Source organism: Bos indicus, chromosome 18 (assembly GCF_029378745.1).
Source record: "Bos indicus isolate NIAB-ARS_2022 breed Sahiwal x Tharparkar chromosome 18, NIAB-ARS_B.indTharparkar_mat_pri_1.0, whole genome shotgun sequence".
NCBI lineage: Eukaryota > Metazoa > Chordata > Mammalia > Artiodactyla > Bovidae > Bos > Bos indicus.
Genome location: NC_091777.1, coordinates 53,794,156 through 53,805,948, shown reverse-complemented (window position 1 = coordinate 53,805,948; position 11,793 = coordinate 53,794,156). Strand labels below are relative to the sequence as shown.

General features: G+C 52.3%; 2 protein-coding genes across 5 annotated transcripts; one reads left to right on the top strand and one right to left on the bottom strand.

Moving 5' to 3' along the window:
- Positions 1 to 458: 458 nt before the first annotated feature.
- Positions 459 to 6,218, bottom strand: QPCTL (glutaminyl-peptide cyclotransferase like). 2 transcript variants are annotated; one of them, XM_019980058.2, is made up of 7 exons: positions 5,963 to 6,184; positions 5,348 to 5,491; positions 4,335 to 4,616; positions 2,549 to 2,701; positions 2,349 to 2,448; positions 1,665 to 1,781; positions 459 to 1,231 (listed from the first exon to the last, which is right to left on the bottom strand). In XM_019980058.2, exons 1-7 carry the CDS (start codon positions 6,170 to 6,172, stop codon positions 1,086 to 1,088), a joined length of 1,152 nt encoding a protein of 383 aa, XP_019835617.2. In that variant the 5' UTR covers positions 6,173 to 6,184; the 3' UTR covers positions 459 to 1,085. The 2 variants fall into 2 exon arrangements, with proteins under 2 accessions (XP_019835617.2, XP_070627389.1); XM_070771288.1 differs by lacking the exon at positions 459 to 1,231 and having other exon boundaries at positions 1,714 to 1,838; positions 5,963 to 6,218.
- An 896-nt stretch (positions 6,219 to 7,114) lies between these two features.
- Positions 7,115 to 10,032, top strand: SNRPD2 (small nuclear ribonucleoprotein D2 polypeptide). Of its 3 annotated transcripts, none has more exons than XM_070771289.1 (4): positions 7,115 to 7,265; positions 8,640 to 8,819; positions 9,221 to 9,315; positions 9,768 to 10,032. In XM_070771289.1, coding segments are annotated over exons 1-4 (306 nt in total). In that variant the 5' UTR covers positions 7,115 to 7,263; the 3' UTR covers positions 9,797 to 10,032. The 3 variants fall into 3 exon arrangements, with proteins under 3 accessions (XP_070627390.1, XP_070627391.1, XP_019835698.1); XM_070771290.1 differs by having other exon boundaries at positions 9,195 to 9,315; positions 9,768 to 9,863; XM_019980139.2 differs by lacking the exon at positions 9,221 to 9,315 and having other exon boundaries at positions 7,116 to 7,265.
- Positions 10,033 to 11,793: the final 1,761 nt, after the last annotated feature.

The following is an 11,793-nucleotide window of genomic DNA, read 5'->3' as shown; positions in this document are numbered from 1 at the left end:
TTTTGTTGTTGTTGGCTTTGCTGCGCAGCTTGTGGGACCTTAGTTCCCTGACCAGGGGTCAAACCCAGGCCCCAGCAGTGACACGCCAAGGCCTAACCACTGGACTGCCACGGAATTCCCCTCATTTTTCAAAAAGCACCCCACTTGCATCTGAAAATTAGATAGGGCTGGGAAATAATTCCTTGGGCCATCACTAGAGTTTGCAGTTACACATGACATCTCTCGTTCCTGTGCTCACAGCCAAAAGGGAAAGGATGGTTTGGTGTAACTATTTTATAGTGAGTTTTAGATCAGACCCATTTCTACCATAAGCACTTTTGAACTATCAAAACCCAATGTTTCCCAACATATCTCCTGAGGTACCCAGATTCTGTGAGGTGCTTCCCAATAAAGGGTTTCCGTGGTGAAATACTTGGGGGAAACATTGCATTCCTACTCTGGATGAAAATCGCACACCATGAAATGAAGAAATTCATTTAATATTGTCTCACCCTGCTTTGGTCCCCTTTTTCATGCAACACCTATGTACGCTAGTTGTGCAGAATATGTTTTGCAGAAACACTGGTCTATCAGCCATTGGAGGTGGCAGAATCTGGAGTTCCCAAGGATTGGCTTCTCCCTCCTCTGTCCCTGCTTACAAGCAGAGCCTCGGTGGGCCCCACATGCCACGTCCGTGTGGGAGTTAGGTTTGGACCGGTGCAGTAGCAAGGCTGCCATTCTGGAGAACGAACTGCCATGAAAACAGAAGCCACAGAATTCATTTGGTCGAGGGTATTGCTGGTCCGGATGCCAGTCCACGTTCTGCTGATTAAAACTGCAAACGGCACTCAGTCCCCTATAGATGTGCAACCCGAGCGTTTCCTCAGGACAGGAGCCTGGCTCGTTCCTTTGGCTCTCACCCCATGGTGATCTCTCTCTCTCTTCCATGTCTTTGAAGAGTGGCAGCTTGAGATCAAGAAAGAGCATCTTCCAGTCGGAGCACAAACAGAGCCGAAGGGGTTAGAAAGGGCAAGCCAGCACATCCCAGAAGGGCCTTGGCCTGTCTCCTGCTGGGCGTTTCTCCCTCACAGTGTTCCCTGGGCAGGCTAGAGCCCCAGGTACTCAGCCAGGAACACGGCCAGGATGCGGCTCAGGTTGTGTACCGTGGGTGGGTGCAGGTTGGCCTCGGAGTCATCGGACGTGTGCCAGACAGAGGGGAAGGGTGTGGCGATGAGGTGGAGCACGGGAACTCCTGCAGGGCAAAGAGGAAGCACAGGCCCATGTGTGGCAGGCCCATGCCTGGGGAAGTCTGCCTCCCCGCGCCCCCCACATTGTGCCACTTGAAGAACTCTGAACAATTATTTTAAGTGTGTGAGGGTACGTGTTGATTAAAAAAAAAACACATCCAATACATTCATAACACAAATCAGAAAAGCTCAAAACTTCATGGCTTATGAAAAGACTAGAAGATCTGAACACTCGCTAGTGCCGGGCACTGGTCAAGGTCTTTACGTTCAGTCCCCTCAGCAACTCTTGAGATGGGGGGGGCTGTTAATTATCCCCATTTTATAGATGAGGAAATTGAGACACAAAGAGGTTAAGCAATTTGCCACCAGTCCCCAAATCTAGGAAGGGGCCAGGTCCTACCTGTGGCCCCCCTGCCCCCCAGTTCCCATAGCAGGTACCTCGGCGGAGGAACGGGATGTGGTCGTCTTCCACGGAGCCGGGGGGCTCCCCGGTCTGGAAGTACATCACTTCCCAAGGATGAGACTGCAGGAGGTTCAGACGGTGCAGGCGCTTCTCTGGATGTGGTGGGGATTAGAAGCAGAAGGTCAGCCCCTCCAGGGTCAAAGGTTCCCCTGCTCACAGATCAGAGGAGGGTGGGAGGCCTGGGGGTAAAGCACTGATCATGCCAATAAGGATGAATGTTACTTCATCATTCTGGGATAATGTCAGATACCCCCGACTGCAGGCTGACTATGTTCCTGATCTCATTTAATCCCTTCGAGTCTAAGGAAGCAGACACCCCCATTATTAGCATTGAGTCTAAGGAAGCAGACACCCCCATTATTAGCATCATGCCCATTTTATAGGTGGGAAACTGAAGCTCAGGGAAAGGAGGCCACTTGCCCAAGCTCACACAGCTGGTAAGAAGGAAAGCCAGAATCTGAACCCAGGGCTCTCTGACCCTAGAACCCCTGTCTGTAATCACTTCATTTGACTGCTATGGGATCTTTTGTGTTTCTGCCCCAGTGCTTTAGGGAGAGGCTAGAGAGGTGGAAGGAAAGCTGGATGGCCCCTCAGAGGCCAGGTGCCTGGTCCTCTCTCCAGCATCCCAGGCAGGTGTCTGCCTATACCTTCACCCTTACCAATGCTCCTGAGCCGATGGAACCAGCGGGCCGTGCGAGGGAAGTGACTGTAGAAGGTCGGGTTGGGGGCTCCCAGGAGATCAAGAAGCATAAAGAGCTCCTAGGGAGAGAAGTCAGGACTGAGCAGCCCTGCGGGATGCTGCCAACCTCATGCCCCCCTCCTCCCACCTCACCGGCACCCAGCAGGGCCCTAGTCTTACAATAGCCTGGATCCTGGTGGAGCCCAGGCCGTGGGGTGTAGACTCCATGAGCTGGGCCAGGTGCCGGGAGCCATAAAGCGAGTCCTTGGGTCCCCACTGCTTCAGTGCCTCTTCACCATCCAGGAAGATCAGCTGCAAGGTCATTGGCGCTGCCTGTGGGGGCCAGTGGTCAGGGCCAGCTCAGTGCTAGCCTGCCACCTCAACGCACCCACATTTCCTGCCTGTTTGCACAGCTGACTAGGGCAAACAGTCTCCTCACTTGTAGAACCTGATAGCCAAGAGTACAGTCTGCCTGGATTTAAATCCTGGCTGGATTGCTCACTAGCCAAGCAGTAGTGGGTCAGTTACTAAGTTCTCAAAGCATCGACTTCCTTATGTAGAAATAGAGTTAATACCACTTCTCATAGGGTAGGATTTGAACCCGGGTCCTAAGACAGCACGGGTTTCCCTGGTGGCTCAGTGCTAAAGAATCCACTTGCTAATGCAGGAGACGTGGGAAACGCAGGTTCAATCCCTGGGCTGGGAAGATCCCCTGGAGAAGGAAATGACAACCCACTCTAGTATTCTTGCCTGAAAAACCCCATGGACAAGGAAGCCTGGCCGGCTACAGTCCATGGGGTTGGGAGGAGTAGGACACAACGTAGCCTCTGAACAACAAGAATAATAAAGCAGCCTAGGACAGTGCCTAATGCATAGTAACTAAATAAGGATTAGCTCTGATTGTAAGAGCTATTCCTCAAGTTCATTTGGCAAAAGAGACAGATCCACAAATAAATAATTGTACAAACAATGAAATGAAGTCGGGCAAATGCTTCTAAGAATAACAGGGTCCCGAAACATCCTCCAAGGGGGTGGGGAATAACCTGGCCTGGGGAACATGTTGGGTCTGCTGGGAAGGGATGTTTGCACTGAAGCTGAGGAGGACCTGGCCTGGCAAAATGGAGCAAAGGGAAGCGTGTTCCCTGGTGAGGAAGCAGCATGGACCAGGACTGGGGACAGAGAAGGGGCCAGAGAGGTTTGAGAAGAGGCCCTAGGGCCCAGCAAGGGCCAGGGAGCTTGGGCTCTGTTACAAGGGCACTGGGGTTTCAGCCATGGAAGGGATGTGAGCAGGATAGAGGCATGAGGTGCTTCCATTCATTCCATACATTATTACTGACATCCTACTTTATGCCAGGCAGTATTCTGGGCAGTGTTCAGGGAATACACAGGAAATAAACACAGCCAAGGGCCCACCTATCTGAAGCTTATTCGAGCTTGGGAGACAGACAAACAAATCAACCTAAAGCCCCATGAGGCATGGGATAGCGACAAGGAGCTATTTTATGGTGGCTGGGAAGGTCTCTTTAGGAGCTCTCTTTGACATCAGAGCGGACCCCTGAATGAAGGGTGGGAGCCAGTCAGGAAGGTATCTGAGAAAAGCACATTGTAGGCAGAGCAAACAGCAAGCGCAAATGCCCTGAGGTTGAGAGTGAGGTCCACAGAGGAGGTGGGAGGCTAGCATGGAGTGAGTGAGGGATGAGGGGTGGGAGAGGAGACCAGAGAGATGAGAGGGCACACCTCATGGGCTAAGAGAAGGACTCTGGCTTATTCATGGAATGACATGGGAGCCATGGGAGGGTTTTAGGTAGAGAAGGGACAGATTCTGACATTCGGGAAATGGAAAGACCCCCTGGACTCTGGTGTGGAGTGGAGGAAGATAAAACCAGGGAAGGGAGAGTGGCAGTATGGACCAAAGAAGAGACATCCCTCATTCACCCACCCCTACCCTAACCCCTGCTCTCCTTACCCTCTCCTTGGCTTTGCCCAGCTCCTGGTCAAGGGCTTGGGCCAGCTCCAGTAGCAGGGAGCAAGGCACTGCCGAATCCGTGGCCCCCACAAAGGGGGCTGAGTCAGATGGGAAGAGCTTGGAGTCATAATGGCAGGCAAGGGTAAGGTGGCGGGCAGCCCCTGGGTCCAGCGTGGCCACCACATTGCTGAAGTCCAATGGCCCCACGGGTGTGGAGGCAGTGAAGGAGTCGAGTTCTATATGCCAGCCTGCTGAAAGTGTCCGCAGCGTAGCCTCCAGGAACTAGTGGCAATAGAGAAGAGGGAGGGTGGGTGGGACTGGGGAGAAGGTCAGAAGGGCCATGTGAACCATGCTGAGCAGTCAGGTTGGCTCACCAATACCACTTTGGTTGAATCATTCCCTTGAGACACTTCTGAGTACCTACTAAGTGTCAGGCATGGAGTGCCCCTATTTCTTGAAGCCCAAACTAATCACAGCTCACCCTTCCATAGCACTCACTCTGTGCCCAGTCCTTGTTCTAGGAACCCCTATGGAATGGGGACTGACAATGGTTCCATTTTGCAGATGAGGAAACCGAGGCACAGAGAAGATGAAATTAGTTTAAGGTCATACCAAGTGGCTGAGGTGGATTTGAAGTCAGGCAATGTTCAAATGACTCTCAATGCCTTCTGGGGAGCAATATAGAGCTCTGGAGCCAAACCATTTGGGTTGAAAGCATACCATTTATTGGCTGTGGGATTTGGGCAAAATGCCTAACTATTCTGGGTGTCAGTTTCCTCATCTACACAATGAAGATCAGATTGGTACCCACCTCGTTAGGCTCATAGGGCTGTTGCTGATGCATATAATAAGATTGGGGGAGGCGCAGTATAGAGGGCAGTGGTCTGGTGGTTAGCAGAATAGAGCTCCTATTAGCTCCAGGCAGACCCCCAGCTCTGCCACTTGGGCAGGATACCTATTTCCTATTCATTGATGGGCTGTGGGGTCAGGAGTTAGAGGTGGGGTCCTTTTACCTTTCTCACTTGGAGATTGCCCGGGCTGCCCGGAGTCCGTACAACCAGCAGAGGGCGCAGGAAAGTGTTCCAGAGACGGTGAGGGTCCAGTTGCCCCACTACCCTCCGCACCCGAGCTTCGGGGAGGCTTCCGATCAAAGGGCCCTGAGGAAGCAGGTAGGGAAGAGAAGAGCAGAGCATGAAAACGACCCTCGTTCCAACCATATCCTGGAGGCTGCCCTCCTCTTCCTAGTCGCAGCCTCCAGCATCAGAGGTTTCTAGAAGTCCCTCCAAACCCATCCTGCCCAGCCCACGGCAATCCTGATGGGGGAAGTCTAGGCCCAGCGAGAAGGGACTCTTCCAAATATCTGACTTTAGGATTAGAACCCAGAACTCCAAGTCTTACTACTCCAGACTCTCTTACGGGGTAACCGCTATTACAAAACAAGCCCGAAGCCTCATTGCGTTGGAAAGGGGTATGCGCTCTAAGAACGGAGACGGCGGCACCTGCAGCTAGGGCCATATGGTACAGACAAAGCCAGGTCAACCCAACCTAGGGTCTTCCCGTGAGACCTTGGGGAAGGGGAGGCAAGGAGTAAAGGGTTCCGCAGTGCCCGTGTCCCCGCCTGTCCTCACCCGCAGCTCCCGCCCCAGCGGTAGCTCTTCAGTCTGGCTATGCCAGATCCTCCAAATGGTATAGAACACCGAGGCTACCGTCAGAGCCAGCAGCAGCTGGGGCAACAGCTGTGCCCGCGGTATCAGGCGGCGCTTGGGCGGTGAGGGTCGCTCCAAAAGGCTGCGTTCCCCGACCTGGAGCCGGGGCCGCCCGCGGCCCCCGGAAGGCATGGCAGCTTGGCCCTGAAACGGGTCGGAGACGGCGGATAGAGTTAAGGCCCAGCCAAGTCCCGCCCCATGAAATAAGCCGGACCAATGAGCAACAAGAGCGGCTGCACCATCCGCCCTCCCGCGAGCAGTAAAGCCAATGGGACTTTCGGCCTGAGGACTGGGCTCCTTTCCTTCAGGGAGCTTTGGGGGTTGGTTCCCCCGGGTTGCACAACCCCAAAGGGAGAGCGTAAGAAGTAGGCGCCGCCCCAGCGCAGGAGGGGAAGCCAATGAGAAGCGTTTGATCACCGAAAACATTAGTCTTACTGGGCGCAAATCCACGCCGCTCCCGGATGGACCCTCTCCGTGGTCCAGAAAATCCAATATACACGTAAATCAACAGTTCCCGAAGGAAAGGGGGAGGTGCCCATCCCTGAAGCGAGGAGCGGATTGGCTTCTCGAAGGCCGCGCCCCCAAAGGCAGAGCTGGAGGGCATTTGGAAATGGCTAGTATTTCCCTCGGAGAAGGCAATGGCAACCCACTCCAGTACTCTTGCCTGGAAAATCCCGTGGACAGGGGAGCCTGGAGGGCTGCAGTCCATGGGGTCGTGAAAAGTCAGACACGACCGAGCGACTTCACTTTCACTTTTCACTTTCATGCACTGGAGAAGGAAATGGCAACCCACTCCAGTATTCTCGCCTGGAGAATCCCAGGGACAACGGAGCCTGGTGGGCTGCCGTCTATGGGATCGCACAGAGTTGGATACGACTGAAGCGACTTAGCAGCAGTATTTCCCTCCTTCAACCTATGCGGTTCTACAACAAAATGGTTTGAATCAGTCCCGCCTTCTTTTCCTCTCCATGGTCGTGAATATCTGCCCAGTACTGTCTTGAATGGTGGCCTGGAGCTACTTACTAAGTAAGGCTTCTATTCTGTAGCCTCCGCCGAAGGCGGAGGTCGCTATAGCAACGGGCCACGCCCCACTCGCTGGCTAGGTTTGCGCAGGCGCGCGCGGAAGTGGGCCGTAGGAAGAGGAAGTCCCGCCTCTGGCTCTCTGTTCCGGAGGCACACCACGGAGGAGACGGTAGTGACTTGAAAACGCGGTCACCATCATCATGTGAGGCCGGGCTGGGTTTGGGTGGCGACAGTGGGGTTGAGGGTGTAAATTTGGCTTCTTACCGGTTGGAGGGGGTAGGCAGAAATGGGAGCGGAAGCAAACATTTGGGGATAAAGTGGCGTATCTTTCTACTGATTAGTTGCGAAGGGACTCATTGGGGCCTTTGACGGATCCTGACTCGGGAGAGGGGACAGCTTTATCAGATAACAGGGTGGGCTTTCCCAAATAAGCAATCTTATTGAACTGAATTTTAAGAGGAAGCGTTTTTACGAATTAAAAACCTGGGAGATGAGGAGTACGGACTTGTAGGAAAAGTGGTCTTAAGGTAAGAGGCTTAGCTGGAGACAATTGGCTTTTCGATCACATCCGCCATTTGTACGGATAACGAGTTATGGGGGTGATTTTACTTATATATTCACTCAACAGTTATTTATTGAGTGGGTATTAGGCTGCTTTAGACACATAGATTATCACTGAATTACTCCACTTTCCCCAAGGAAAAAAAATCCTCTTCTACATCTTACGGGATGGGAAGAGGCAGGCAGGAAACGTGCTGGTAATAAATATGTAAATTCTAGAATGTGTTAGGGAATAGGGTTGTGAATAAAGAAATAACAGAGCAGGGTAAAACAGTGTGGAATGTCACTTTTGAGAGACAGAACACATAAAGGAGGGAACACTTGAGCAAAAACCTGAAGAAAGTGAAAAAGCAAACCACAAAGATACCTGGGGAGGTACCTAGGCAGAGGGAAAAGTGAATAGAGGGGCCCAAGAAGGTTTGCCTAATATCTTCAAGAACCGCTGAAGAGGCCATTGTGCCTGGAACAGAGTGAGGGTAAAACCTGGGTTTTACTTTTTACACTGAGAGGAGAGCCATGAGAAGGTACTGAAGAGTGAGATGATTCTTGACACAACCCCTGAGACTGCTCTGTGGAGGGCAAACTGTTGGGGAGCGTGGGTGAAGGCAAGGAGACCTCTAGGAAAGAGATGATGGAGGTTTAAGCCAAGGTAAGAAATTCAGATTCTGATAGGTTTTAGTGGCAGATGACTGGATTTTCTGACAGACTGAATGTAGGATGTGAGAGAAGAGTCAAGTTGACAGCAGGGCTTTTGCTCAAAGAACCAGAGGGATGGAGTCACCATTGACAGAGATGAGGAAGGCTGTGGATAGTATAAGTTGGGGTTATGGGCGGTCTGGAGTTCAGTCTAGGACATGCGAGGATTGGAAATATCCATTAGGCATCCAAGTGGTGATACCAGAGAGAGGACTGAGTAGGAGGAGAGGGATATGTGTCGGGGAGACACCGAGGGAGAGGCCATGAGCACCCAGGCTGTGGGCCTTCTCACCTCTGGGTTCCATACTTGTCTTCTCAGGAGTCTCCTCAACAAGCCCAAGAGTGAGATGACCCCAGAGGAGCTGCAGAAGCGGGAGGAGGAGGAGTTTAACACGGGGCCACTCTCCGTGCTCACGCAGTCAGTCAAAAACAACACTCAAGTGCTCATCAACTGCCGTAACAACAAGAAGCTCCTGGGCCGCGTGAAGGCCTTTGACAGGTGAGCACCAGGGTCTGGGGAGGTATGCTGTCCGGGCCTCAGTTTCCTTACCTGTGAAATATGCGTCATAATAATATCCTCCAGAAGAGTCATGAGGCTTCAGTAATACTGTGTATGAAAAGCACTTGGCTAAGTACCTAACACATGATAAATGCTCAGTAAACATATGCAGCCTTTAGTTAGCATTTGGGAAGTGCTTTCCTCACCATAGATTACTAGACAGCAAGATACAGAGCTTTCCCAATTTTTTTCTTTTCTTTCTTTCACTCAGTCAAAGTTCCCTATATCCATCTATCCCTTTATGTGCGTGCATGAGGGCTAAGTCGCTTTAGTTGTGTCTGAATCTGTGCAACCCTATGGACTGTGGCCCACCAGGCTTCTCTGTCTATGGGATTCTCCAGACAAGAATACTGGAATGGGTTGCCATGCCGTCCTCCAGGGGATCCTCCTGACCCAGGGATCGAACTCGCATCTCTTACGTCTCCTGCATTAGCAGGCAAGTTCTTTACCGCTAGAGCCACCTGGGAAGCCCCCTATCCCTTTACCTTGCTTTAATTTTTCTTCATAGCACTGACTACCACTGTTTACCTGCTTCGTGTTCTGCTCCCTTCACTAGCCTGCAGAGTTCATGAAGACAGGGCTCTTATCTGTTTTTTTTTCATTGCTCTAATCATCGCAAAAGTTTGTTGACTGAGCCATTCCACACTGTCATCACACATGCCCATAACAAGAATACTGTGTTGATTCACTTAATTTTCACAACAGCCCTAGGAGGCAGGCACCATGAATGTCTCCATTTTAGAGAAGAGGAAACTGAGGCACAGAAGGTGAAGTCCTTTGCCTGAGCCTTGGAGCCCTGGCTGTCCCCCTTCCTGGAGGCAGTGCCGCCCAGAGGAAGGGTCAGGACGCACCCCTCACTCACTCCTGCTGCCTCCTCGTCCCCACCAGGCACTGCAACATGGTGCTGGAGAACGTGAAGGAAATGTGGACGGAGGTCCCCAAGAGCGGCAAGGGCAAGAAGAAGTCCAAGCCCGTCAACAAGGACCGCTACATCTCCAAGATGTTCCTGCGCGGGGACTCTGTCATCGTGGTCCTGAGGAACCCGCTCATCGCTGGCAAGTAGGGGCCTCCTCCCTGCTGTCAGAACTTGCCCCCCGGTTTTGCGAAGACGTGCCCTCTATACTTGAAATAATAAAACCGTGCGTTTTTTCTAGCGGCCTCTGCCTGTTCCCAGGGCCTAGAGAGCGGAACAGACCCCAGGGAGGGGTGGCAGGGTGTGGGGCCAAGCATGGGCTCAGGCCTCTCTGAACAGGTTAAGAGGCCCAGTCTCTGCCCCTTCCAGGCCTTAATTTTCCCATCTTGCGGTCTTTTGTGTTTTAAACTTTTTTCTACCTTCTCATCACTTTCTCCTCCTCCTCCCCACCTCTCAGTAAGTCACTCTCTCTCAAAATTTTTTTTCACTCTTTTTTTTTTCCCCCATTTGTTTGAACAGTCTGTGCCCAGCCCTGTGTTGCCATGCTGGGGACACAGCAGAGCCCAGAAAAGCCCCCAACCTGCCCTCACTGAGCAGAGGTTAGAGCAATTAATACTGACAGCATTTGTAGCTGACACCTGCTGAGCTGTGAGAGCACCAGGCCCTAGGCTCTGTCTGTTGCTACGTCTCTACACCTCTGAGCAGGCACTGTGATCCATCACCTCCAATTCCAGGGGCAGGGGCTGAGGCAGAGTGGTGATGGTGCCTCCCCAGGGGAATCCAGCCCAAAAGTGGTAATGCCGTGATTCAAATCCCTGTTGCTCCTGAGCCAGTGGCTTAACCCCTGAACTCTGCCCTCAGATCACAGCTTCATGAGCCCTGAGAGAAATTCTCTGACAATTGTAGAGAGGTGGAGGTGGGAAGAAAATAGCAACCCACTCCAGTGTTCTTGCCTGGAGAATCCCAAGGACGGGGGAGCCTGGTGGGCTGTCGTCTCTGGGGTTGCATAGAGTCAGACATGACTGAAGCGACTTAGCAGTAGCAGCAGCAGGAGGTGGGAAAGGAGGTCCTGGCTTATTGTGGGTAGATTAAGGGAAATCCCTTTAGTCTTTCTCTGAAGCATATCCATTATGCTCCTCCCACCCGCATCTCTCTCCGAGTTCTGTCTCTGCATCTCTCTCTGTATTCTCCAGAGAGGGCCAGGTGCCAGGCTGGTGCAGTTCCTAGGCACGAGGTCAGGATCCAAGGAGATGTCTGACACGCTGAGCTCTGGAAGGCACAGCCTGAGTTATCCCAAGAGCCCATCAGCAACAGGGCTGAGGACCCTGCAGTAGAAGAAGGCCTCACACATGCAGGGAGATGGCTGTGAGGTTATAAGGGTGCATATTCATGTCTAATTGAAACACCCATCTGAGGGATAGATACCAGAGCCATCCCATTTTATCGATGAGACAGCTGAGGCCCAGAGAGGGTAAGCGACTTGCCCAGGATCACTCAGGAAACAAGCCGAATTCAAACCCAGGGAGCCAGACCCTGTGACTGGGAGCGGGGCAGGATGGAGCCATGATATCCTAATCTTTAAAGCATGGCGGGGAGGGGACGGTGCTGCTGCAGAAATCTTCCCCCTGGATTTGATGATTGTTTGGAGCCTGGGATAGCACAAGCCCTGGGGTCACACTCCTGGGTTTGAGTCCCGGTCGCACGTCCCTCCTGTCTTCCCCAGGAAGTAGCAGGTCCTTTTCCTGCTTTGCCAGGCTGAGAGCAAAGATTCTAGCCTAGGGCTAGAACTGATGACCCTGCCTGTCATCCATCGTCTCTATCCAGCCATCTGCCCAAATAGTTTCTAATCCCCTCTTCCAATTCAAGTGTGTGAAAGTGAAAACAGGTTGCAGGAAAAGCACTAGGCAAACCGGCCAAGTGTGTTCCATGCACCGGTGAGATCCTCTTAGGAACTTGAGGCCATCCTGGGATGTCAGTGTGATCATTTCTATTTTCCCGAAG